Source organism: Myotis yumanensis, unplaced genomic scaffold, assembly GCF_028538775.1.
Source record: "Myotis yumanensis isolate MYYU_CA2020_CCGP unplaced genomic scaffold, mMyoYum1.0.hap1 SCAF_19, whole genome shotgun sequence".
Classification (NCBI taxonomy): domain Eukaryota; kingdom Metazoa; phylum Chordata; class Mammalia; order Chiroptera; family Vespertilionidae; genus Myotis; species Myotis yumanensis.
This window is the reverse complement of record NW_027223770.1, coordinates 13,279,609-13,303,883: the sequence shown is the minus strand read 5'-3', so window position 1 is coordinate 13,303,883 and position 24,275 is coordinate 13,279,609. Positions and strand designations below refer to the sequence as shown.

General features: G+C 48.1%; 1 protein-coding gene across 4 annotated transcripts in view; it reads left to right on the top strand.

The window, feature by feature from the left end:
* HIRA (histone cell cycle regulator) overlaps window positions 1-24,275 on the top strand; it is a 61,186-nt gene that overhangs the window by 31,084 nt on the left and 5,827 nt on the right. For 3 of the 4 annotated variants that reach the window (XM_070399835.1, XM_070399837.1, XM_070399838.1), the window contains 14 exons: window positions 433-503; window positions 1,182-1,287; window positions 3,371-3,586; window positions 4,924-5,009; window positions 10,262-10,459; window positions 12,600-12,761; window positions 13,187-13,391; window positions 13,787-13,891; window positions 15,404-15,552; window positions 16,572-16,733; window positions 17,371-17,429; window positions 18,043-18,148; window positions 19,410-19,532; window positions 19,990-20,153. In XM_070399835.1, the coding sequence (XP_070255936.1) occupies window positions 433-503; window positions 1,182-1,287; window positions 3,371-3,586; window positions 4,924-5,009; window positions 10,262-10,459; window positions 12,600-12,761; window positions 13,187-13,391; window positions 13,787-13,891; window positions 15,404-15,552; window positions 16,572-16,733; window positions 17,371-17,429; window positions 18,043-18,148; window positions 19,410-19,532; window positions 19,990-20,153 (1,912 nt within the window). Of the gene's footprint in view, window positions 1-432; window positions 504-1,181; window positions 1,288-3,370; window positions 3,587-4,923; window positions 5,010-10,261; window positions 10,460-12,599; window positions 12,762-13,186; window positions 13,392-13,786; window positions 13,892-15,403; window positions 15,553-16,571; window positions 16,734-17,370; window positions 17,430-18,042; window positions 18,149-19,409; window positions 19,533-19,989; window positions 20,154-22,641; window positions 22,731-24,275 lie in introns of all 4 variants that reach the window. The other variant, XM_070399836.1, reaches the window with a different exon arrangement.

Below are 24,275 nucleotides of genomic sequence, written 5' to 3'. Positions count from 1 at the left end.
TAGAATGAGCCTGTGTGACATATGTAGCCGTTTACACCAAGCCTTGTACAAATGTGTACCATAGTTCCTTGGGCCCAGAGAAGATAGCTGCGTTTTCTCTGGAACTATTTTCCTGCCTCATTCCTAGCATGCCTTCCCCTGCTTGGCAGACCTTCTCTGCTCAGGTCCTGGCCCTTCTAGAGTCCCCTACTCCGTCATTGGTTGTCTGTGTATGAAGTCATCTCCCCGCACCAGAAAACAATGAGCCCTTCAGACAGGGAGCATTCTAGTTTGCATATTTCGGCAAACTTTGGTTTCTATAGTTTGGGATCTTGGTCGTTGCTGTTTGAAATTCTGACCAAATCTTCTAGGACTGATAATGTTAACTGAGCTGAGTGAACAAAAAATGGTTTTCATTCCTTTTATTAACCTTTGTTGCTGCTTTCTTTCCAGCTCACGTGTCTTAAACGACCTTTGGTTGTCATCCATGAGCTGTTTGACAAATCCATCATGGATATTTCCTGGTAAGGCGGATTCCTGTAATCATGTACATTAGGCTAGGAAAGGAGAAGCCACACATTGGAACACGAGACCCCCGGATGTGATTAGTGTCAGGTAGCCAGGGACCCACCCCAGGTTTGACACTGGAGCAGACCCCAGGGTGCTGTTTGTACACGATTCAAGAAAGGGCAGCGTGGTCCTGCTTGTGGGAGAATATATACTGCTGTGCTCTTAGCTCTGTTGGGATTTGCCCTGGAAAATGCCTTCTCCAACAAATTGGTATTTAGGAAAAGGAGAATGCTGTGATCTTAGTTCCACTTCACTCTGTCCTTGCATGAACCAGATTAGCATAGGTGTGGAGGCACAGTCTGCCTCTCAGTGACCTCATTTAGATTTATACTCCCCCACATGGTTTTTTTTTTTAATGGTTTCAAAAATAAGATAAAGAAAAATAAAATTCTTACAAAGTACATGATGAAAGATACTTTGTGCATGTGCTTAGAACTAAAGGGTTGCCAGAACCTTCTGGGACTCTATTGTCTGCCCTATCTGCATCCCCATCCCCACAAGGCCACAAAAGGGAATCTGAGATTCTCAGTGTCTACCTAGAGCTCTGTCCTATTGTCCTCTCGGCCAACCACTGAGGCACGCGTGAGCACCACAGGGCTTGCTCCCAGGCTGCTAATGGTCATCTCTTTCAGGACTCTGAACGGGCTGGGCATCCTGGTGTGTTCCATGGATGGCTCTGTGGCATTCCTAGACTTCTCCCAGGATGAGCTTGGAGACCCCCTGAGCGAGGAGGAGAAGGTAGGAGAATAACATACTGCGGGCTAGTGACTTGTGTGCTGCGCATTCTCTGAGGCCACAGACATGGCCATGATGGCTCAGAGAGGCCCCTTCAATTGGACCCTCGTCTTGTGACATACACAGATACATTGTTTCTTTTCTTTCTTTCTTTTTTTAATAATTCTTTATTGTTGAATATGTACTTTGTTTCTTAACGTATTATTGGGTGTTCGTCTTTTATAGGTCGTAATCCTTGTCTTCTTTAGAAAATACATTAATTTAAAAATGAATCTCAGTTCTTGTCAGAAATCAGTTCTGGAATGAAGAATGAAACAATTTTGGGCATCTCTTCCTGAACTGGTAATTAGCCACACACTGGGAGCTTTCACCCTGGGAGAAAGCCAGAGAGAGAGAGAGCTCCCAAGGGTCCCCACTCACCTCACTTTCCCCATTGTCTTGTACTGACAAGGTTGCCATGGAGCAGCAACTAAATAATAATACTGACCATTTTTCAGCACTTACTGTGTACCAGTCTCTGGACCATATGTTTTGCATATATTTTATTTAAAATATACAAAACCCTTTAAGGCAGAACTTACTCGTTTCATCAATGAGGTAACTAAACCATGGAAAATAGTATGGCTCTTTGCCAAGACCATACAGGACCTTTTGGTACAAGAACAGAAGCCTGACCCAGGCCCACTGATTTGGGCCAGGCCTCCTCCCTGTGCTCTGCCCAGGACAGTGTGGCCATGGGCCCTTCCTCAAGGGCTTCAGGAACGGCTCTGCTCTCACTACCCTAGACTTAGAACCAGTGTTTCTATAAATGGCCTTTGTCTGAAAGGAGCCCTGTGAAAGCTCAGAGCAGGTGGGCAGCTCTCCCCGCAGTGATTCAATTACTATAGAAGCTTCCTCTTAAGCTACTGTGGGGACTCCCACCCCCACTATGAGGTAAATCTTTCAGGGGTAAGAGTCTGAGTTGTTGACAGCACCTAGAATAGGGCCTGGCACCCTGGAAGTGTCTTGTCAATGAGAGGGTGAGTGTCTTGGCCTCAGGTCTTCTTTGCACCTTTCACAGTCCTCAGGTAACCTGGGATCCACTGTGCACTCCCCTCCCCCTTGGAGAGTCGCAGTGGGAGCCTATGTAATAACCTGTCTAGCTACCATTTCCCAGATGACAGGCAGGGACCGCGTGTATGAAGAACACTAGGGAAACATTGGTCAAACTCTGAATTCTGCCTCGAGATTCCAGGGGAGGGATTTAGGAGAAAGGGGACAGGAGCCAGGGTGGTAATGGAGGGAGGTTCCTGGCCACATACAGGCACAGCAGGCCCTGCAGGAGTGAGTCCCAAGATGCCACTTCCCCCACCCAGCATCTTCTGCTGTGAGGCAGATGTCCTACTGACCTCCACATTGGTCATTGCGCATCCTTATGTGAATCTTCTTTATCGCAGCAGTCACTCCAGTGTTCTGGGGACATTATCCCTGCCCTTGTGGGGTCCCATCTGACTTGTTTTGGCATGTGACCAATGAGACTTGGGAAGATGGAGAGAGGGGCCCTCTCAGAAGGATCGAGACAGCAGGGACAGAGGATTTCCTTAGATCAGCTGTGCCAGGCCTCCCCTTGTTCTTAGAAACACTGTTAGCAGCCCCATGGCAACCACATGGGGCTGATGGCTGTAGATAAGAGCAATGAAAGTAGACTCTGGTTTCAGTATCTGATTCCCAAAGAGTGTTTGGGGTCCTTGGGGTGATTTAAGAGCCTTAAGTTAGCAATTTGAGTGTCTTAACTTCAGTTCATCAAACATTTGCCATTTGTTCTGCATCAGACATGTAGTAGGTTTTTTCTAGTGGGTTACTCATTCACTTTTGTCCCCAGGTATATATACATGGGAGACTATAAACATCTAGGAAAGATACAAGACTGCTCCAGAGTCATCTAATTGGCAACAGGCAGAATAGCGTAGGAGGCAGTGGAGAACTGGCATCTGGCGCTCTGGGACCCCCGCCCAGGGCCCTTTCTGCTCCCAGAGCCAGGAGAGCTAGCACAAGTTCACTTGGCTGCTCACAGCTGGTTTGTTGTACTTTTCTTTGCTTTCTCTAGAGCCACATTCACCAATCTACCTATGGGAAAAGCTTGGCTATCATGACCGAGGCCCAGCTGTCTACAGCTGTCATCGAGAACCCTGAGATGCTCAAGTACCAGCGGAGGCAGCAACAGCAGCAGCTGGACCAGAAGAGTGCCGTGGCCAGAGAGACGGGCTCAGCTGCCTCAGTCGCTGGTGTCGTCAATGGGGAGAGTCTGGAAGACATCAGGAAGGTGAGGGCTTGGCCCGATGGCACTGAGAACACAACAAGCACATGCCCAGGGACAGGACAAGGGGAACAGGCAGTCTGGACAGGGTACAGACATGAGTGGTGGGGAGGTGGGTGTGTGCTTGGTCTGGTGTAGGACCCAGGAATGAGCCAGTTTGGGCCCACTCGGCCCGTTACCCTCAATTGCATGAGGAAGTAGCGGTGCTTAATCCACCTTTATCAAAGGCCTTTTTGCCCCAAAGAGCTCTAGAAGGGGTCATTTCTTATAGGAATTTGGCCTTCCTAGGGAATTCTATATATACTATATATACTGCTAGTCCTTGAATAGCATCATTTTGTCATTACAATCTTGATGAGAAAATTAAAAATTGAGTCTTGTGTGGAGTTTGCACGTTCTCCCCCTGTGTCCTCCCACATCCCAAAGATGTGCATGATAGGTTTACTGTCCAAGGTATGCCCGAGCTGCCAAGATAGGCTCCAGCCACCCGTGACTGAATAGTGGGTTGGAAAATAATCACCGTACTTGTTTTTATTAATCTTCCTTCAATGCATGTATAACTCACATATATTTCAGCATTGAATATTGGAAGTATTTTGGGTCTTTACTTAGAAGTTTGATGGTGTTTTTGTGACCAGAAATATGTCATAGGAACTTAATTCTTGTTTATATCAATTAGCCTCTGGTAAAATTGGTTCCCTTATATGTTGTTCCACGTTAAGTCATAGTTTCCAAGAACCTGTCGATGACATTAAGTGAGGATTTACTGTGCTGAGAACATTAGTTTCAGTCTCTGCCCTTAAGAAACATCTGTGGGCTCCTCTTTCTTCTCCCTGAGGAGTGGAAGGTAGAGATGGGGCAGGAAGGTTAGAATTTCTTAGGGTGCTTAAACCATCTTTAGGAGTTTGTGAAGGGTGATGAACCTCCACAGGTGATTCAGACAGTGTGTGACCCTTGGTTATGAGCTTTAGTGGAAGAAAGTTTGCAAACCACAGCTTAGAGACAAAAGTGTGGCTCATGGGTGCAGGTCTCATCTGTTAGTTCCCTTGTTGACCCCCAATGGCCACTTACTTTCCCCTGGAACCGGGCCAGGCCTGCGTACTGGTGATGAAGAGGAAGGGGCTGAGCTGGTTCAGCTGGGAGCTTTCTGTCCTTTCTTGCCGGAAGTGGAGCATGTACCCTGATAAAAACATTTGTTCTTTGATTGAGTGGCTTAGTTTAGTTGGACCAGAAGACTACAGAAAGGCAATTTAGAATACATTTCCTTAGAAACCTTATTTTTTGATAATTGGAGATGGTTCACATAAACGTTTCCATTCATTTATATCATTCTACTTTGCCAGAATCTTTTGAAGAAACAAGTTGAGACTCGGACAGCAGACGGTCGGAGAAGAATCACACCTCTCTGCATAGCACAGCTGGACACCGGGTACTCGTTCATTCACCGAGCTTTCTGTGGCCTTGTCTGGGAGCTCTTCCTCTCGCCTTTCACCACTTAGCACTTTCATAATTAGGCTCTTGGGCAGATCTGACCCATAGAATCTGGAAGTGAGAGAGTTGGGCCCAGCTTCCCACCAACCTCCAAGGCCAGTGCTCCTCACAGAGCCCTTATGCAAACTTCTGCTGAAGGTGGGCTGGGAAGGGCCTGTGACAGGCCAGCAGCCAAGGGCCCCTTCACAGGGTCCGCGTGTCCACGCAGCCAACCCTGCTTCATCTTGCCAGGGCATGACAAAACCTGAGGTAGAGAAGTTGGACTGATTTTTTTTCCCGTTTCTTTTTTCCTTTGTATAGCCTTCTTTTTTAAATTTTATTGTGAACGTAATACATATATTTATTATTGAAAATAGTAAAGGCCCAAAGAAGGACAGAAACCTTACCCTTAATTCAGTCTCTCAGATATAATCATTGTTAATATTTTGGTATCTGTATCTCCAGTCTTTTCCCGACTTGTTCCTATATCGTGACCTTGCATCCATTTTAATAAATAGTCCTCTGAAGCATTGCCTTGCTGATTATCCAAGTTCCCAGCCTGTGAATGCACCATGATTTACTTAACCAGCCCCTTAACTGTGGACTTGTAGTTTTTTATTGTAAATGAGTAACAGCTCACCTGTGACTGTTACTTCAGGCTACTTCCCAGAAGTGGAACTGTTGGGTGGAGAATGGGCGCTGAGGCACATTTCCCTGAGGAGGCAGAGAGGGGGGAAAGTGGATTCAGTCACCATTTGCTGTGTCTTAGCATCTATTGTCAGGCTTGCTTTTATATGGGCCATTCTCCCCAAAATGATGGATGTTGATTCAAAGAATGATAAAGCCCAGTATGAAAGAAATAGATCCCCCCCCCCCCATAAAGGTGATTCACTCTGGGTTATACTCATGCAGTCAGCCTACTCAGGGCAACCACACACTGTAGTCCTCTGCACCTTGCAACTGTTCATCCTTGAGCTTGCTCCAAATCTTCTTCTTAGAAGTCTAAAGAGACCTTTAGTCATACGATGTGCTGATTGACCTCTGCGGCCCTGGAGGACAGAGACTTGACCCAATGGAGCCTGTACCAGTTTCCTGGCTCCTCCCAGAGAGTGGTTTTCCTTTGATCAAGCCTTTTCCCCATGCCACCGGCTGCCTACCTTTTATTAGGACCAAGTCAGACCAAGTATATGACACTGCAAGACTTGTGGGAGTGAGGGTCGTGGAGGTGGTGGAGGTGGTGGTGGTGGTGGCATTTTTGTTTTGTAGATCCCTCCAGGCCTCACCTTGTGAGGGGGCAGAGGGAGTAGATGGCTTCCTGCCTGGCCTTGAGCCAGCTTTCTTTTAAAGGACTCATTTTCTGGCACCAGAATCTGATTCTCTTGGTCTCCAAGGCTTCTTTGCCCTCCTGATACCCATATTAAAACAAGTAGTAACAGAATAGCTAATTATCAGCTTAGCTAATCAAGAAAGAAAAAAAGCACAAATATGTAAAGTAGAAATAAGTGGGAAATAATGACAAATAAAGAATAAATTAAAAGGATGAAAACTTTGCTGAACTCTATGCAAATAAATTTGAAAATGGATGACTTTTGAGGAAAATAAAATTAGCAAACTGAAGAAAATCTGTACAGATGAATTATTATAGAAGAAATAGAAGACACTATCAAAGAGTTAATCTGCCAAAAGCCACCAGACTAAGAAGGGAAATTCTAACACTTTGAAGGAACAGATCATTCTAATACTATTGAAAACATTCTAGTGCATAGAAAAGGAAGGAAAGCTTACAAAATCTTTATCTTTGAAATGAACACAATATTTACATCAAAACTTGACAGATAGAACATAATAAATTACTGATCAATCTCATTTCTGAATGTCAATGCAGAATCCTAAATAATTAGTAACAAACAGAACCTTACAATGTGTTAAAATGTTAATGCCCTATGACCAAGTGAAGTTTATTTTGGGAAAGCAAAGTAGTTCAAATTTTGGAAAACTTAATTTACTTCTACATTTTAATATATCCCAAAAATGATATGATCATTTCTAGAGATGCTTAAAAGGCATTTTTATTTAATTCAACATCATTCTTATTTAAAACTCATTTAAACGGGAATAGATGGATGCTTGATAAACTATCTTATTCAAATTAAATTAAAGAACTAAAATGTCTACTCTTGTGACTATAACATCATTCTAGAGATCCTTGCTCAGTCAAGAGAAACAATAAATTGGATAGGAAATGGTAAATGTATTATTATCTAAAGATGATTTGATCTCTGTAAGAGAATCAACTGGAAAAACTGCCATAGACAATAAAAGAAGAAAATAAGGTGACTATACACAACCTACATGATGAGCTCAAGTACCACCAACTACTTTTAGAAGATAAGAAGAAATCACTTTCACAAATGCAATACCTCAATGTAAGAAGAAATGTAGATATTTATGAGAAAAAAAATTTAAACCCTACTGAGAGACCTAAAAGGAAATTCAAAGGAATTACACAAAATGCATACCATGTATTAGCTAGGATGACAACATCATAAAGATGACAGATTTCTCTCAGTCTGTAAATATAAAATGAGTCAATACAAATAACCACAGGAGCTTTCTGAATAAGACAATCTGATTCTGAATTTAAGTGGAAAAAGAAATAGGAATAGCTGAAATATTTTTGAAAAAATCAGGGAAGACTAGCCCTACCAGAAATTAAAGCAGTGAAGTACTAAAGTACTGACCCATGGAAACAAAGAACATTGGGCCCTGCCCAGTATTCCCAGTGGTTAGAGCATCAGCCTGAGGAACGAAGTATCTCAAGTTTGATTCCTGTTCAGAGGCATGTACCTGGGTTGGAGGTTCAAGCCCTGGCCCAAGTCGGGGTGCATGCATGTGGGAGGCAACCAATCAATGTCTCTCTCTCTCTCTACCTCTCCCCTCCCCACTTCTACCCCTCCCTTCCTCCCACTCTCTCTTAAAATCAATGGAGCCTGGCCAGTGTGGCTCAGTGGTTGAGCATTGACCTGTGAACCAGGAGGCCACGGTTCAATTCCTGGTCAGGACACATGCCCGGGTTGTCGGCTCAACCCCTAGTGTGGGACATGCAGGAGGCAGCCAATCAATGATTCTCTCTCATCATTGATGTTTCTATCTCTCCTTCCTTCCTCTCTAAAATCAAATTTTTTTTTTTAAATCAATGGAAAAAATATCCTCAGGTGAGGATTAACAAAAAACAAAACAAAACCAAAAAATAGAACAGCCCTGGCCAGTTTCACTCAGTGGTTAGAGTGTTGATTCACACATCGAAGGGTTGCAAGTTCAATTCTGGTCAAGGGCATGTACCTGGCTTGTGGGTTCACTCCCTGTCCCTGGTCTAGGCACATGTGAGAGGCAACTAGTCGATATCTCTCTCTCTCTCTCTCTCTCTCTCTCTCCCCCCACCCCCTTCCACTCTCTCTGAAAAGCAATGGAAAAAAGATCCTCAAGTGAGGGGGGGTGGAAAGTAGAACATTGGTATGCAATAGAAACCCCACAAATCGGCTCAGATATTTATGAAAATTTTATAAAGATAATATTTTGCATCCATGGTGAATCAGTATCTTCAATAAATGGGAGTCAGGACTATTTGATACTCTAAACAGAATTAGAGCCCTGCCTCACTTAAAATTCTGAACAGCTGAGAGATTTTCAAAGAACATCGAACAGCTAAGAGATTTTTTTTAATGTTTAACTTGTTTGTTTAAAATTTTAGAAGAGTCCGTAGAAGAATATTTTCATAATCTCTGAGGTAAAAAAGTATTTTCTATAAATGACAAAATTTATACCACACAAAAATAACATTTTTTTGGCAAAGAAAATTACACAATAAAGAATCAAAACACTATATTCTGGGGAAAAATATTTTCTGCTCATATAAGGAATTATTTTATATGTTTATAGCCTTAAAATCAATAATAAAGACCAATAACCAAGTGGAGCAGTAGATGAATATGAACAAACATTTCACACAAAAAGAAATCAGGTGTTTCTATATGAAAAAATTTCAGTCTTATAAAATAATTGCACCAAAATAATTGCAAATTAAAATTATAGTAAGATACTATTTTTCATCTATCTGCTATCAAGAAATTTGATAAGCCCTAGCCAGTTTGGCTCAATGGATAGAGTGTCAGCCTGTGGACTGAAGGGTCCCAGGTTCAATTCCAGTCAAGGGCACATGCCTGGGTTGTGGGCTCGATCCCAGTACGGGGTGTGCAGGAGGCAGCCGATCAATGATTCTCTCTCACCATCATTGATGTTTCTATCTCTCTCTCCCTCTCCCTTTCTGAAATCAATAAAAATATGTTTAAAAAAGAAGAAATTTGATAAAATTGTCAGTGAGGGTGTGGGGTTATAGACACTTATAGACAGGTTGTAATTTAAACCTCTAAGGAGGGCACTTTAGAGCTATTTGCCAAAAATCAGTAATGAACATTTCATTGGCTGCTGCAATTCCACCTCCAGGAATTTATCTCATGTAAAAAGTGAAACAGCAGGTGTGATGACAGTTATACCAGTGGACATCTTTGAGCAGCTACTATGTGTTCTAAGTGTTTGCTACACTAACAACTTTAGTCCTGACAGCAACCCCATGGGGAAGGTCCTGTCACTTTCTGTTTTGCAGATAGGAACCTGAAGCACAGAGTGGTTGAAGCACCCAAGGTCCCAGAGCTGGTGCATGGCAGAGGAGCGAAACCTGGCTGGTTTGGCCCAGGGCCCTCAGTCTTAACACTGCAGTATCTTGCCTCCTGTTGCCGCAGTGTCTATTACTGAACAGGCTGGGAGACAGCCCAGCCCAGTTGTTCCTCAGTAAAGACTGGTTAGGTAAATGATGGTACATGCATATAGCCCATAAGAAAAGGGAGGTCCACTCTGGATGCTGTATTTCATTAGTTCTCAGACACATGTTTTTACATTTTAACACCTCTCAGACCAGGATGCATCTGACAATTATATTTGGTAACAATTTTTTCTTAGTGGTACATAAAGTATCAGTTCAACTTAGAGTCAGTTAAACAGAGTGTATGGAATGATTTTAGTTTTGTAATTTTGCAAATTTTCTTCTTTGAAAATAAATTATCTTTGGATCCAGAAAAAAGTTACTTAGAATTGTATAAAGTGCTTGATGTGGTATCTGATTTCTGAGGCTGACTTTGTTCTTTCTGACCGCAGGGACTTCTCCACGGCGTTCTTTAACAGCATCCCACTCTCAGGCTCCCTGGCAGGCAGCATGCTGTCCTCTCATAGTAGTCCACAGCTGCTGCCCCTGGACACCAGTACCCCCAACTCCTTCGGCACCTCAAAGCCTTCCACAGAACCTGTGGCAGCAGCCAGCACCAGGCCTGCGGGCAGTTCTGTCAATAAGGACAGGTGAGTGGGCACCAAGGCTTCCTCCTGTCCCTGGGGAAAGTTTGGGTTTGGACACAGTTCCAGGGACACTTCATGGCCCCTTCAATAAAAAGAAAGAAAAGAGATGCTGGATTTCAGATGAGGGCCTGCTCGGAAGGGAGGCCTTCATTCAGCTGAGTCTGATGCACAGGGCTGTGAGGACTCCACATCCTGGGGGAAGAGCAGTCCCAGGATTGGGCTCCTAAGGGTGGGAACCAGCCAGGGGCACGTCACCTGCCACAGGATCAACTCACCTTCTGGCAGGTCTGCACTGGAGGTGGCTTAGCCTCCACTGCACTATTGGTAGCATCACCACACCAGTCATCTCAGGCAGAGTGCTGGTGTGCTAGGGCAGAGTCATCTTTCACTCTCAGAATTACGTTTGCTCCAGGAGCCCGTGTCTTCACCAGCCATTACCTGGAAACCAAATTAGAAGTCAGTAAAAACCAGAGGAGCATGAATAAGAGCCAGGAGCCATTTACTCAGTGAACATTTACCCAGTACCTGCTCTGGGTTACCCACTGCGAGTGCCCAGGCATCCACATGGGGTTGATTGGTGGGTCCTTGTCCCTAGAGAGTATATCAGCTGGTAGAGAAAGGGGCAAACACAGAGGCTCCTCGGGTCTCCTGTGTGGAAATGGCTAGCCATCCAAAGCGGGGGAGGGCTTGTTGGGCAGGTCTCAGGAAGGGTTATTGGAGGGCCCATATAGGCCACCCAGGGGAAGGGTTAGGGGGCAGCAGCAAGAGCAGAACCCCAAATCCCTGAGGAGTGTCAGTAAAGGGGAGGAAAGCTGGGCTTTGCTGCTGAATCAGATACCCTGGGCTTCTCCTTAGAATGGAGACACAGAAGGCTCTGGTCTTGCACCTTAAATCACTCCAGGAGGCACTGGTGCCCAAATATTGCTGCCACCCAGCTAAACTATTACTGTTAGAGTAATTCTCCATCGGTGGGGACAGGGTCTTGTGTGGGCTCGATCTCAGTAGGGGGTGTGGGCTCGAGGTTGATTGGTTTCAACCTCCACAAACACAGATACCCATGGCTTTTTCCATATGATTGGTTACAGCCTCCTCCTTCCTGGGCTCTGATGTCATGGTCATGGAGGCATCACCAAGTATCAAGTGTCCCGTGCCTGAGGGAAGTGTGAGGGTAGATGGGAAGAGGAGATGGAACAGCTTGACCAGTTAGAAAGCCCCAGATTTGCAAAATGTTTCAGTAGTTGGTCCTAGAGTTCCCTGGAGAGAAGGAGAGGCTACCTAGGATACCTGCCAGGCATCTGGTGTCGGGTCCAGTCCAGTGGATTTGGTCATTGGGAGGCCCAATGGTTTGGGGGCGCAGTGTGAGGGATGCAGATGACCACAGGGTAGCTGGCAGGCTCATGCTTGGGCTCTCCTTTCTCGGAGGAGAAGGCAAGGGCTGTGGCATGGACACTGGGAGAAGAGTGAAGAATGTGAAATTGTTACATTGAGGGGCCACCGGGGTAGGAGGTTGGAGGCCAGGAATAGACAGTGGCTTCAGGACCCCAGATGGGGCTTTTCTCCTCGGACCCATTGTCAAAGTGGGAAAAGCTGGTGGTTGGAGTGGTGTGGGTGGCTGTATTCAAGTTGTGGAGATGGGGCCGTATGGTGAGCAGAAAAGGGTTGCAAGAACCACTTTCTAGGCCTCGTGCTAACCCCCGAAGCTCTCAGAACAATGCAGTGGGGCAAATGTGAGTGCATTCTCCGATAGCCAAACTTGGAGAATTTTTTTTATAAATGTTTATTTTTTTCATATTTACCATTTTTATTTATTGATTTGGTTTAGAGAGATAGAAACATTGATTTGTTGTTCCACTTTTTTATGCATTCATTGGTTGCTTATAGTATGCCCTGACCGGGGATCGAACCCACAACCTTGGTGCATTGGGACATGCTCTAGCTACCTGGCCATGGCAAACTTCCAGAATTTTAACACATGAAAATATTTTTAAAATAGGAGTAGTACATTGTACCTCGAAATTTTTGTGTTTTTAGAAGTTTTATATTTGTGCCCCTTTCACTTGGCTCCAGGTAATGTAAATCCCAGACTCCCAAATCCCTGACGAATTGTGCTTGAAATGCTCTCCCATCTTCTTCCCCACCCCAGCGTGAACGCTACCTCGGCTCCTGCTGCATCATCCCCCTCTGTGTTAACAACCCCATCCAAGATTGAACCCATGAAAGCGTTTGACTCCCGGTTCACGGAGCGGTCCAAAGCCACGCCTGGTGCTCCTGTCCTGACAAGTGTGACACCGACGGCCGTAGAAAGGTAGGTGGTGACTGTGCGGGGCTCAGAGAGACCAGGTGAGTGCAGTCTCAGGCCAGCAGTGCAGCGTCCTCTCTCCTACCAAGCAGCTTCCCTCCCTGGGGGAGCAGGCTTCAGTCTCTGTACTCGGGAGCCCCTGTTTCAAGGAGAAAGGAGCGGCTGCTTCAAGTGGGAAGGTTGCTGGAAGGAGCGTGGGGTGGACAGAGCAGCTCTGCACAAGGACATGAGGGCAACAGCATGGCAGCTGGGCAGTGTGGGAGATGTGCTGAGAATAACTGTGTGTGAATGGAGCCCAGTTTGTGTGAATGTTCGAACCGAAACCAGAAGTCCTCACCTACTTTTTTAATGTTGCAGTTTGGGGGGATTTTATTGATAATTATAAGTTAATAATCATATGGAAAAAGCCATGGGTATCTGTGTTTGTGCAGGTTGAAAGAGCAGAACCTTGTGAAAGAGTTGAGGCCCCGGGACCTCCTGGAGAGCAGCAGTGACAGCGATGAGAAGGTTCCTGTGGCCAAGTCCTCCTCCCTCTCCAAGCGAAAACTGGAGCTTGAGGTGGAAACAGTGGAGAAAAAGAAGAAAGGGCGACCTCGGAAGGACTCACGGCTCATGCCCATGTCTCTGTCTGTCCAGGTGAGGCCAGCAGGTCTGTGCTAGCTTCCCCAGCCCACTTGTTGGGTTCAGTGCTAGGGCTTGCATGTGCCCAAGTGGGAGAAGGGAGGCCCTGCACAGCACAGTGTGCCCCATTAGTGTGGGAACAGCTGGTTAGACATGCACCCCCTGGATTAGCATGGAGGCACACTGCCCCTCAGACCTGCTCTTGTCCTACCCAGAGTCCTTGAGCAGCCCCTTGGCGTTGGCTGCCTCATCTGTCAAGTGGGATCACTGGAGCAGTCATCTGTACTATCCTCCCAGAGTGGGTGGAAATACCTGGGGAACTGGCCCAGCCTTATCTCTGAGTGACTCGCCTGTACCTGACACTGCCCGACAGTGCTGGGAGGGGCTCAGGGACATTTCTGCTCTTGCAGTCCCCAGCTGCTCTGACCGCAGAAAAGGACACTGTGTGTTTGTCTGTACCAGCGCCTACACTGAAGCTGCCCATGCCGGGCCCCCAGAGAGCATTCACCCTCCAGGTGAGCCGGCCCCCTGCCTCTCCCCAGCCCCACTCCTTCCCCAACCCACAGTGTAAACCCTGAATTGTCAAAAACAGGGCTGTTGCCCAATGGTTCTCCATCATACTCTGAGGGAAATTGTAGTTGATCATGGCAACCACCAGTCTTATTAGCAAGATTACTGGTCTGTTCTCCAGGAGCCCCTTCAGCCCCTGCCCCCACCACCACCACGCTTCTTTCTCTGTGGCTTTGCCCTCAAAGTCCCTGCTGCCATCTTCTGGATGGTCAGCTCCTTCCAGAATTGTCTCAGGAGTCCCTTCCGGAAGCCTCCTTCGTTCCACACTTGGTCCCAAGCAGCCTCAGACTCAGTGCCCATTGGACTGTGTGGTAGTGGTCTCCCTCCCAACCAGCCCACTGGCCCTGTTCATTTTCCTTGGCCGAGCACAGAGTTTGCATCAGGGCTCTTTTAACCATGTGCTTGTTCAAAACACAGTTTTTTAAATATTATTGTAGAATAAATAATCCTTTATATGCAGAGGCCCTGTCGTCACTAGTCTAGCACCCATGCCAGACCTTTGCACACCCAGTCACTACATGCCCTTTGTTCCTCAGGTGCATATCAATAGGAAACCCTGTCAGACTCCATATGCAGGTCATTTCTCACAGGCTGCACACGGCCCCAACCCAGGCTGGTCCCCATGGGGTGTCGGCCCTTTCCTGCCACCAGTCCTTCTGAGCCTAAGAATAGGGACCCACATGCTTTGTTCTTGTTGCTGATATGAGCAGAGGCAAGGAGCACAACCCCCTCTCCCAAACTCCTCCAGCTTCCCCTGGGGGTTTCACTGAGTGCTGCTTGGAGCCCTTCTTGGTTTCTATATGGCCCTCTGCCCCAGGTAACCCATTTATGTGGCTACACAAGTGCAAACTGTTCAGCCATTCTGCCTGGTTTTTTATACGGATTGTCAGTCATCTCCCCATACACAAAAGACAAAGTTGAGCCCATTGTGGAGCCAGGCACTGAACTAAGCACTTCCATGCATATGCATGCGCTTCTAGGGACACTCCCGTGAGGTTGGTTTCAGATGAGCAGACAGAGGCTCACTATGAAAGGAACTAGAGAGGACTTCGGGTTTTCTAGACTTTTCCTCGGTAATTGCCAAGCACTATGATCTCTGAATACGTTCAACTAGGAGCCACGTCTCCCCACCAACTGTGTCCAGCTGGCTGTGGGCCTCGCTTGCAGTGTGCTCTTAGACAAGCCACATGCCTTCTCTGCATGTTCCCTGTGAGAGGAGATGGTAGGGTTAGGAAGTTCTGGAGTCTCTAGCTCTAACACCAGTTCTCTGCTCTGCTGCACGGAAAGAACATTGTGTTTCAATATTATTTACACCTTAATGTATATCTTTCATAGATCTAGTTTATTCATTTGTTTTGCATTGCATTGCCTGCCTGCCCAGTAGAATATAAAAAATATAATTTGGGGAAAAAAAAAAAAAAAAAAAAAGAACATTGTGTTTTCTTTCCTCCATTCAGGTGAGCTCCGACCCCTCCATGTACATTGAGGTGGAGAATGAAGTGACAGCCGTTGGGGGAGTGAAGCTGAGCCGCTTGAAGTGTAACCGGGAAGGGAAGGAGTGGGAGACGGTACTCACTAGCCGGATCCTCACTGCTGCCGGTAGCTGGTAAGGGTGAGGGTCTTCACCAGGCCCAGCATTTCATGTAAAGCAAGCACCATGTGTTGTGTTGTGTGATGCTGGTGCTGTTTGAGGAGATGCACTGCCCCCCAAGTGCTAGCTCCCATGGAGACTGCAGGTCTTGTCTGGGCTGAGTGTGTGCAGTTATCCTCTCGGTCCCTGCAACACCCAGTGAAGTTGGCGTCATTATCTCCATGGTACAGCTGGGAAAACTGAGTCCTAGAGGCTCACCCATGCCAGGATTGTCACCCAGGTGTTGTGATTCCCTTGTCTGGCCAGACTCCTGAAGTCTCAGGTCCCAGGCTGAGCTCTGCCTGGCTCTGACTTGGGCTGGTTCTTTCTCTGGATCCCAAATTTTAATCCAAGGAAGTCAAGATAGATTTCTGACTGTCCCCCCTGAGTTCCCAGCCCAGCCCCTTTCAGATTCTGCACTTTGAGGGGAGACCTTAATTCAGTGTTAGTCACGCAGGGTCTCATAATGGACTTCTGGGCCTCTATCCTTTGAAGCTGTCCCTGTATTCATCCCCACCCTAGCCAGAAAGGCTTTCTGAGCACACAGCTGGTGTCCCTTATGGAGACACACTCCGTCGTTCCCACACTTCTGGCCTTTCTCGGCAGAGATCTTCTCAGGACTAGTCCAGCTAATTGTAGCCAGTAGACTGTTGAGTGGACGCTGTGTGGCCTCATATGACAAGGGAGGTGTGTTTTCTGGGTCACCATCAGTGGTCCTCTGAAGCACCCCCCGTCACAACATTAGGGTGAATTCGGAAAAGCTTGAGCAGCCTAGTGGGGGAGGAGAACATAGTCTCTAATGAGAGATCTCAGTTCTGTCAGCCCTGCTGTCCCGCCCTCCCCCAGTCCTACTGGCCGGCCCTCTCCCTGCCTCTCCTGCTGCTGCACCCACTCAGACTCAGGCCCAGATAGAAGGAAGGCTCTGTGCCTTGGGGCTCCTACCTCTGCCACAGCACCTGATCGTCATGACACCTATCCCCTCTCTGCCTCCTCAGTGATGTGGTATGTGTCGCCTGTGAAAAGAGGATGCTGTCAGTGTTCTCCACCTGTGGTCGCCGCCTCCTCCCTCCCATCCTCCTGTCATCCCCAATCTCCACGTTGCATTGCACAGGCTCCTACGTCATGGCGCTCACTGCTGCGGCCACGTTATCTGTCTGGTGAGAGACAGGCCTGGGGTGAGGTGGGCTCCAGGCAGGGCAGGATAGGGCTGTATAGGTTCCTCTTCACTGCAGGAGCAGGGGAGGCAGTGGAGGAAGCCGCCTGGCAGACATGCCCTTGGGCCCTGCTGGCATGGGGGTCTTTACAGGCAAAGAGACCCAAGCAGTTGGACACTGCTTGTGATGGCCACCGCACATGTGTGTGTGTGGGGGGGGGGGGGGGGGGAGGGGGCAGGTATGCAAGCGGAAGTGGGGCAGGCTGCCTACCCCTGCTACCACTTTTATAAGAGCAAACCACATGACAAACCACAAGAGCAAACCACATTGTGACAAAACACAATGTGTGGGGTTCATCAGAAGGGGATCTCAGCTGCCAGTGTGACCACGCTTCTCCCACAGTTGGTATGACATTAGCGACGAGCCCCACAGCTCTGTTGCCTGCACCCTCTGCTATAGCCTCGTGTGGAGAAAGTAACATGGCTCATGGGAGCAGAAGCCACTTGTGGCCCAGAGCTCCTCTCGGGGAGGCCGGGGCAGGGTGTGCACAGAGACCACAGAGCAGGGGTCTGAGGACCGCGGCGCACTTTCAGGCATTTGCTCAGATTGGAGAGTAAGCTGCTTCTTATCTCCCTCCTAGGGATGTTCACAGACAGGTGGTTGTGGTCAAAGAAGAATCTCTACACTCTATCCTGGCAGGTAACCGGCGATGGACTGCCCCTAGTGCCCTGATGAGGGGGGGGACAGGGAAGCTCAAGTCCCAGGCTCCACTCAGCCTAGACCAGCCGTGGGCAAACTACGGCCCGCGGGCTGGATCTGGCCCGTTTGAAATGAATAAAACTAAAAAAAAAAAAAAAAAAGACCGTACCCTTTTATGTAATGATGTTTGCTTTGAATTTATATTAGTTCACACAAACACTCCATCCATGCTTTTGTTCCGGCCCTCCGGTCCAGTTTAAGAACCCATTGTGGCCCTCGAGTCAAAAAGTTTGCCCATCCCTGGCCTAGACAGAGAGCCAGAGCCAGTCTCTTGGCTCAGCCCAAGGTACTCAGTGTGACAAGGGGTCACAGTTACGTTGCAGGGAGATGCACCCTCTCTGGGGCACATTTCATTGGCTCCCTGTGTGGTGACAAAGAACCTGTGGGTGGTGGTGAAAACAGCATTCACAGGGAAGAGACTCCCTAGTTGCTGAGTCAGCATTAAGGCGCCTGTTTCTGGGACTGGGTGCCATGGTCAGATTCCCCTCGGTGCATGTGCAAGCACTTGCTGATCAGAACACACCCAGAATCCATTCTTATGGTGTCTCCCCAGGAAGTGATATGACGGTGTCACAGATCTTGCTTACACAGCATGGAATCCCAGTGATGAACCTGTCCGATGGAAAGGCCTACTGCTTTAATCCGTCACTTTCTACATGGTAAGCAAGCCACCCTTCCCTGGCCCTGCCCCAGAGGAGAGTGTCTGTCCCAGGTGGTAACAGGTCATGTGGTACTTGCTCCTCAGGCCTGCCTGGCTTGGCTTTTCCTGAGAGTTGGGCCCTGGAGTAGAGGTCCCAATGACCGCTTGGTCTCCTCTCTGCTGGAGGAGAGAGAACTCACACCCACCTGTATAGGCCCTACTGTCCCTGTTAGAGGCTAGAGGCCCACAGCCTCTCTGCTTTCAGAGCCCGTGTGCAGGGGTGCTTTGCTTTGTCTGCTGAGATCACTTTGTTTGGAATAGGCATTTGAAAGTTCTTATGGTTGCAAATATATATTTCCAGCCTGGCTTCCTTAGCCATCATCAGCATCGGTGAGTCAGCTTCACAATACCTTCGCCAGCACATAGCAGTTTTTGAAGTCCAGTAGCGGTTTCGACTTTGTAAATTAGTAAGGTTGCACCATCAGCACATGCGGTGGTCTGTACCTTTCCTCCACCCATTTGAATTTGGAGCCCATTTTTATATTTGTAAAATCCTTTCTACATCAGAGATCTCAACCCCAACATGTAAACTGTGCATTGTATACCAGCCACTCTGAGAAATTCTTCTGCCTGCACCTTTTGGTCCCTCAGACCCAAGTTCTTGTGGCATTTTTCTGTTCAGAGTTGCCAGGCACAAATTCATCCCATACTGAGATCTCTTTCCTGAGTTTAAAAAAAAGAAGAAGAAAACTCCCCGCTGCCTGCTCTTCCATATTGCAAGATGTTGTGTATTATTATGTGATTACTGTAATAATGGAAACAAACCGAGTATTTAAGAAGGGAAATGTTGGCCCTTTGTATTTTGGGCATGTTTACAAAAGGACCTGGCTGTCTTTAAAGTGCGTAAAGAAAGTTTTCACAAAGATGGGAAGGGTGTGGAGAAGGTAAAGAGCTGACTGCTTCGGATGCTGTGGAAGCACATGAAGGCTGGATGCTGGCATTCCTCGAAGCTTCGAAGGGCTGGGCCACGTGGGCTAGACCACTTCACACATAGGCCTCCTGGCCCCAGGAGCCTTGTCAGTGACCTTCCCTGTCATGAATGTTCCCTTGTAATGAAAGCTGTCTGTGAGAGACCTGTGGTGAGAATGCAGTGACCCTCAGCCTTCGCTGGTGTTCTGGTAACAGCTCTGTGGTGCTTGCTCCTCGGCAGCCTCGCTGCCAGCCTACCCTGCTGGACCTCCTGGTTTTTCTGAGCTCAGCTCCTGCCTTTGCCTCCCTAGGAACCTGGTTTCTGACAAGCAAGACTCCCTGGCCCAGTGTGCGGACTTCAGGAGCAGCCTGCCTCCCCAGGACGCCATGCTGTGCTCGGGACCCTTAGCCATAGTCCAGGGCCGTGCCTCCACGTAGGTAACCCAAGTGCCGGGAGAGGCGACTGGATTGTGCAAGTACAGTCCCACACAGGCCAGCTCTCTGATTACTGTCCCCTGTGCTCAGCTGCTGCTCAACACAGGCAGACTGTAGGTGCCAAGAGTTTGGGGCCCACATCAGATAATTTCTCAGGGTGCTGGATGCAAGTCCTGTTACTTCAGGGCCCAGATGCAGTTTGAGGTGCCACGGGTCATGGGCACTCGTGTATTTTGGTTGGGGGTCTGTCACCTCAGGGGTCTAAATGGGAGGTACAGGGTGGGGTACATGGGGTGTCAGAGCATCCAGGACATCTGCAGCTGAGACATGGGGATGGGTAGGCCAGTGTGGAGACTGGCATCTGCCCCCCTGCTGGCTTCTTGCTGGTGCCCTGGGGTGCATGGTGGCAGCCTCCTGCCCACACAGTACCCACTACCTCATAATGTGTTTCTGCAGTTCAGGGAGGCAGGCGGCCCGGCTTTTCTCCGTGCCTCACGTGGTGCAGCAGGAGACGACCCTGGCCTACCTAGAAAACCAGGTGGCAGCAGCACTCACCCTGCAGTCCAGCCATGAGTATCGCCATTGGCTCCTCCTCTACGCACGGTACCTTGTGAACGAAGGTGAGGTCCCTGGTGGTTCCTCCATTCTCCTGGGCCCAGCTCAATCCCTGTCCCAACACAACCCTCCTAAAAGCCTGTGATTCGGGGAAGAGGTACAGTGGCCTAGGGCTCCCTACGTTCCTTTCTCCCAGTCTGCCATGGTCATCCAAGAGGCCCTAGCCTCCAGTTCCCTGTCAACATGATGCACCCTCAGCCTCCCCACCCCCATCTCCTAGCCTGAGCTGTGATCAGGCCAGCTCATCAGACATCCAGCCCATTACAGGCTCCCAGCCCCTGAAGGGAGTGTTCCCTGAGGGCCAGCAAGATTGGCAGCAGGAGGGGGTGAGGGCAGAGGATATGTGGAAAGACATGCAAATGTGATGCTCAGACTTCTGTTCTTCCCGCACACCCTTGGAGCATCAGTGGTCAGTGACCCCAGGGAGGGTGTCTTGCAGCATCCAATGTGCTTGCGCTCCTCTTCCTTTTCTGAGCCCCACATGCCCTGGAAGGGCTGGCCTGCTGTCCAGCACCTCCCCTTGTCCCTGCAGCCTCGCTTTCCCTGCCAGGGCTCTCAGCACCTGCATCTCCTTCCCAGTATTTGCCCACCCACACTTGCCCTGTTGTTCAGCAGAAAGCAAGGTGTGTTACAGGAAGTGACCATCCTGTTCTTAGGGTGACCTCCCAAAGCCTCTCATCCTCTCTGCTAGGCAAGCATGGAGTCTGCCTTACCAGTCTTCCTTCCGCTTGAACATGGCCTCCAGAGATGGGGCCTGGGAACTGGCCCTCCCTAAGTTCTCCCTGTGTCACCATGAAGTTTACTGAGCAGCCTCCCCCACAGCCTCTCCTGGCCTTGCTTTGCTTTTGACATCACCTTCTCCATTTTGTTTATGATTTAGAGGGTAAAAATGAAGTCTAGAAAAGACAGAAAAAAAAGGTCAAACCTCTACAAATGTTACTCCCAGAATTTGTATGTCATGTTTCCTCTGATGCAACATGTTCTATATACCTTGCAATCCTATATGATAAAAGGGTAATATGCAAATTGACCAAACGGCAGAACGACCAGTTACTATGACGTGCACTGACCACCATGGGGCACGCGCTCAACGCAGGAGCTGCCCCCTGGTGATCAGTGCGCTCCCACAAGGGGAGCGCCGCTCGCTCACCCACAAGCCGGCCGATGGCTGGCTAGCAAGCACAGCAGCAGTGGTGGTGGGAGCCTCTCCGCCTCTGCGACACCGCTAAGGATGTCCAACTGATGGCTTGTCAGTCAGACATCCCCTGAGGGCTCCTGTGTCCTGCTAAAAGGCACAGGCCGAGTTGAGGAACACCCCCCTCCCCTCTGAGTGCATGAATGTCGTGCACCAGGCCTCTAATAAACATACACACACACACACACACACACACACACACACCCCTCTGAAGACAAGCATGACTGACCAACTCAAAGCCCCTCTCCCTTCCCCAGCAGACTCCAGTAATGAGTTTGATATTTAGTCTCCAGTCTGTGTGGTCGCCCAGCATGTGTGGTCACTGACATTTCTAAATATTCAGTCTTCGCAAGCCCTCCCCCGTTTTCTGTGATGCTCCTCACACCCCATTCTGCTGGGGAAATGCCTCCTCTGGCTCCTCCGGTTTCCTTCATCCTGGCTGTTGATCAGGACTCACCCTGATGCCCTGCATAAAGCCACTGCCTCCTCTGGGGCCTGCACCCCTTTGTGAAATCACTTCTGCCGCTTGCTCCTCTTCACCTTTCACGTGTCTGTTCCAGTGTCCATACATAAGTCACCTCCTCTCTTTATCCCTTGCTTCCTAACTGTAAAAGGAGAACTCAAGTTTTAATAGGAGTCCCCTTTCCTTGAAATTCCTCAGATTCCAGCTTCATCCTCTTATTTCCACTCTCATCTTTGGGTGATTTCATCCATTTCCTGTGGCTTCAGCTGCCCCCAGTGCCTACAGACTCCAGACCTGCCTCTGGCATTTCTGGCATACCACTTGGCTGTGCCCATAACCCTTGACTTGATAGGCCCATGCCTGCTTCTCCTGTCTCTGCTTAGTCACCACCTCCTCAATCTAAACTCATCCCCTCGCCATCTCTTACCTGCTGACCCTGCTGATCTCTCACTGGCTGACAAGATGTCTTCTCTCACATCTGACGAGCCCTCTCCCCTCCTTCTACAATTTCCCATAACCGTGGGGGGTCCATCCCCAAACTGGCCACATCTCATTTTTTCTCGTTGGCCCAGCACACAGAGGGGCCACTGCATGCATTGTCAAGGGAGTAGGTGAGAGAGTGAGAATCTGTCATTATGAGTCTCAGTGCCCCAAACTGAGAGGCATGCAAGAGGCATTTTGCCCATGATAGGCAACACAGTAAGCCTTTGTTCAGTCTGTTTTGATATACCCGACAACTTAGCATATTCTTGATTTTTTATTTCTTTTTGTAATGTGTTCCTATTTCTGTTTTGTTTTGTTTTGTTTTTGTTCTTTTCTTTTTTTCTGTAATTAGGGTTTGAATACCGACTCCGAGAAATATGCAAGGACTTACTGGGTCCGGTTCACTACTCCACTGGAAGCCAGTGGGAGTCAACGGTAGTGGTAGGTGCTTCTTTCATTCTTGCCACAAGAATTCTCTTGAAAAGTGAAGGTGGAAATTTAAAAAATAAGCCAAAGTGCTTTGAAATTCTTCCTCATTAAATGTCTATAGCACAATGCCTTGGGTCCCAGCATCAGTGAGCAGGTGAGATTCCTGCACTGCACAAATCCAGCAAGAGCTGGGCCCTCAGCATGAGACCTCAGGGGGTTCAGCCATGCACTTGTGCTGAGGAAAGCTGCCTGCGCAGGGCTGTGGGTTTGTTCAGTAATGAAGGTGAAAGATCCTTCCCTCCCTCATGGAGTTTGCAGTCTGGTAGGGAGGCAGATATAAGCCAGTGGGCAATTTAGTCAACAAGAAAGCTTTAGACATGGATTATGCTTAGAAGGAAATGAGCAGATCAGTCAGACAAGCATGCCTGGGAAAGGGTGACCAGGGAAGACCTCAGAAGAGGACTTGGAGGATGAGCCAGCTCTGCAGAGCCCTGGGGAAAGTTTCCTGGTGGAGGTGGTAGTACCTGCAAAGAGGGCTTGGTACATCGAGGCCACTGTGACTGGGACATAATAGGCAGAAGAGAGGGTGATAAGAGATTAGGCAAAAGAGGTGAGCAGGAAGCAGATCATGGAAGGCTTATGAAGATCCAGAGTTTTCGTCTAGGCAGCAGAAGTTATTGAAGGATTTTACACAGATGTGATGTAAGCTGACATAGAAGACCAGTCAGCAGAGGTGATATGAGCTGACATAGACCAATCAGCAGAGATGATGTGACCTGATATAGAAGACCAGTCAGCAGAGGTGACATGAACTAACATAGAAAACTGGTCAGGCCAGACAGCGTGACTCAGTGGTTGAGCATTGACCTATGAACCAGGAAGTCATCACAGTTCAATCCCCAGTCAGGGCACATGCCCAGGTTGTAGGCTTCATCCCCAGTGTGGGGTGTGCAGGAGGCAGCCAATCAATGGTTCTCTCTCATCATTGATCTCTCTCTCTCTCTCTCTCTCTCTCTCTCTCTTCCTCTCTGAACTCAATAAGAATATGTTTTTTTAAAAAAGAAAAGAAAACTGATCAGGGCTTGTTTTTGTGGGGTTTTTTTTTGTTTTTTCAAAAGTCCTGGCAATAGATGCAGGTGACTTGGATCAATATGATGGCTATCAAGAGGGAAAAGAAAACAGATTCAAGATGTGTTTTGGAGGCAGAACAAAAAAAGACTTGGTGTTTGGGTGGTTGGATATGGAGTAGGTGAGGAAAAGAGAAAAATGAACGTGTGGTCAGCTTAAGGCTCTTTTGGCTAGTGTATTTATTGAATTGAAAAAGGAGCAGGTTGGTGAGGAATGGGAGAAGTTGTGGGTCCAAGAGTTAGTTTCAGTGCTTCATTCAGTCACTGAGCAAAGACTGATGGAGCACCTTCTCTGGCCAGGCATAGTCTAGGCACAGGGCAGGCAGCAGTGACTAAGGCTGACAGGGGCCCCACCTTTATGATCTTCATTCTTGTGGAGAGAGGCAGATTCAAAACAAGTGAACAAGTACAATACAAAGTGTTGGGTGGG